Source organism: Fusarium mangiferae, assembly GCF_900044065.1.
Source record: "Fusarium mangiferae strain MRC7560 genome assembly, contig: FMAN_scaffold045, whole genome shotgun sequence".
In the NCBI taxonomy this organism is placed as follows: domain Eukaryota; kingdom Fungi; phylum Ascomycota; class Sordariomycetes; order Hypocreales; family Nectriaceae; genus Fusarium; species Fusarium mangiferae.
The window spans coordinates 8,245-10,305 of NW_024573965.1; the positions used below are offsets into that span (position 1 = coordinate 8,245).

The window sequence follows — 2,061 nt, forward strand, 5'->3', positions numbered from 1 at the left end:
GGGACTTTATTGGTATCGGACTCTTTCCATTCATCGACGGCAGCGAGCCCTTCAACACTGACAACATTGATGATATCCACTAACAAAGGAGAGATCGGTTAGTCGTATTGCGGTATGTCGGTAACATTTTGGAGCATACTGTGGTTGGAAGCGATCAGTTCGTTGACGCCATGGTACGGCTGACGGCCTYGARTYTTCTTGTYGCCRTCAACGGTCCCCAGAGGGAGGTCTTCGGGTCTGTACATCCAGTAGATGCGTGCATAGACGTGAACCTTATCAGAAGCACGGATCTCGAGGATGCGCGCTACCCACTCATCTTTGTTCTTCTTACAAATGCCCAGACCACGATCTTGAGCCTTTTTATTTTCAATTGATAGCTCGTTAGCAACATATACGAAACTTTCTGTATTATATTTGTTTTGGTTCACTGCCAARGGTTAGCCATGGGCTCCTACTAGATTCCATCAGATGCTCACGAATAAAGTTATTGTAGCGTTTCATGTCTCGCCACTGTTCTTGAGGCTTGATGGTGTAATATATATCCCTACTCGTACGCGCTTCTAACCTGACCTCCGGGTTGAAAGGAGAGGTTTGCGACTGAACCTGTTTGTTCTCATCTCGATTTTTAGACTTCCGCTTCTTGTTTTCATGACCTCTCTGGTGATAAGTCTCGTAAGAGATAGTGAAAGGGCATTCAGGGTAGCAATCCTCTTCGATAGGTAGTGATCTCTTGCGCATGCTCATTGTGGTGTTTTGATGCGATTCGCCGCTGTATATGACCGCGTTGGAATGAATAAAAGAATGGGTTTTGGTAAAAAGAGAAATAAGCTTCGTGGAAAGACAGCCGTGACAGAAAGGGGGAAAGTGAGAAGTAGAAGGAAATCAGCAAATGATTTTTCGATGACAAGATTTGTGCCTCAAAGGCCTTTGAGTAATAATTTGAGGGCGCGCCTGTCGTCCCGTGCGCGATTTCGCTTATGTCATTCAGTTTGTCATCAATGACTGGTCGAGAGTGAGCGGAAAGTGGAGTAACTTCATTAGAAGAGCAGAAATCATCGAAATGCCATGAATACACTGTATTCAATTTTCAAAGGCTCATAAAGCAGTATAGAGTATGAGATGGTCTGCTGGATGAAGTGGCTGTGTGTTTTTATATTGAGTGGGATAAAGTCATCATTGTAGATCTAAGTTGTCTCAACTACAAATAACACATCTGGATAATAACTTCGTTATATGCATAACGCTCTGTTAAGGTGCATAGACAGGGGCGGTATGTTACGCCATAATGGTACTGCATCAAGTGTAACAACATGCCAAATCTCAGTGGGGCGAAAGGGTGATGTTGTGAAAACTTGCTTACTAACGCCTTTCTCTGATTCAAGTTTTTTTCCAAGTGCGTAAAAGCCATTAAAGAATGGTAAATTGAATCAGAAATGACTAATTTTTCATTTCAACCTTGATTTTGTAAAATAGAACCAGACGACTAACCATTAATTCCCCCCCGTGGTGGCGTCTAGTAAAATCCAAGACCCTAAGACACGGGAGTTGAACTTGAGGATTAGTATTCTACCGACCACTCACAGCTCACGGCACCGGTGATTCAGCGACAACGATTCGGAACCGACTACCGAGTTTTGTGGCAAGAGTATCAGGAACGGCCTCAATAGGSTCAACAATGACCAGATACAGCAATCCAGCTGACAAACTTCACTTTGGCTCTTTGAATTTGCAAATCGTCGCTTTTTCCATCGAAGGATTCAATCTCAGTCACTCTGTCCTCTTTTTCTTTTTGTCCTTTCTGCTTTCTTTTTCATTACAGGTTTGAAAGGCTCATAGAAAAGTGAATAGTGCCAAATCGGAGGCATTTGACGAAGAGGAAAAAGATATGGGATCTAACCTTCACTTATTTGTGTATTGATGCGGAGGGAAATGGCATATTGTTTCAGTTGCTGTAATGATATCGATAATTGAGATGTATAAAATGTGCTTGCGGATCTTTGAATTCGTACTGTAGTGTTACACTTTGCATACATCTTATGGGAGTTGGTAATTTGAGATGAT

At 42.6% G+C, this 2,061-nt stretch overlaps 1 protein-coding gene across 1 annotated transcript; it reads right to left on the minus strand.

Annotated features, from left to right (window-relative positions):
* Positions 1–98: 98 nt before the first annotated feature.
* On the minus strand, positions 99–744 carry FMAN_15518 (uncharacterized protein; the record flags this gene model as incomplete). Its single annotated transcript, XM_041826337.1, has 2 exons — positions 99–427; positions 477–744. The coding sequence occupies 2 exons, from the start codon at positions 742–744 to the stop codon at positions 99–101; spliced, it is 597 nt and encodes a 198-aa protein (XP_041691615.1).
* Between the last annotated feature and the right edge of the window lie 1,317 nt (positions 745–2,061).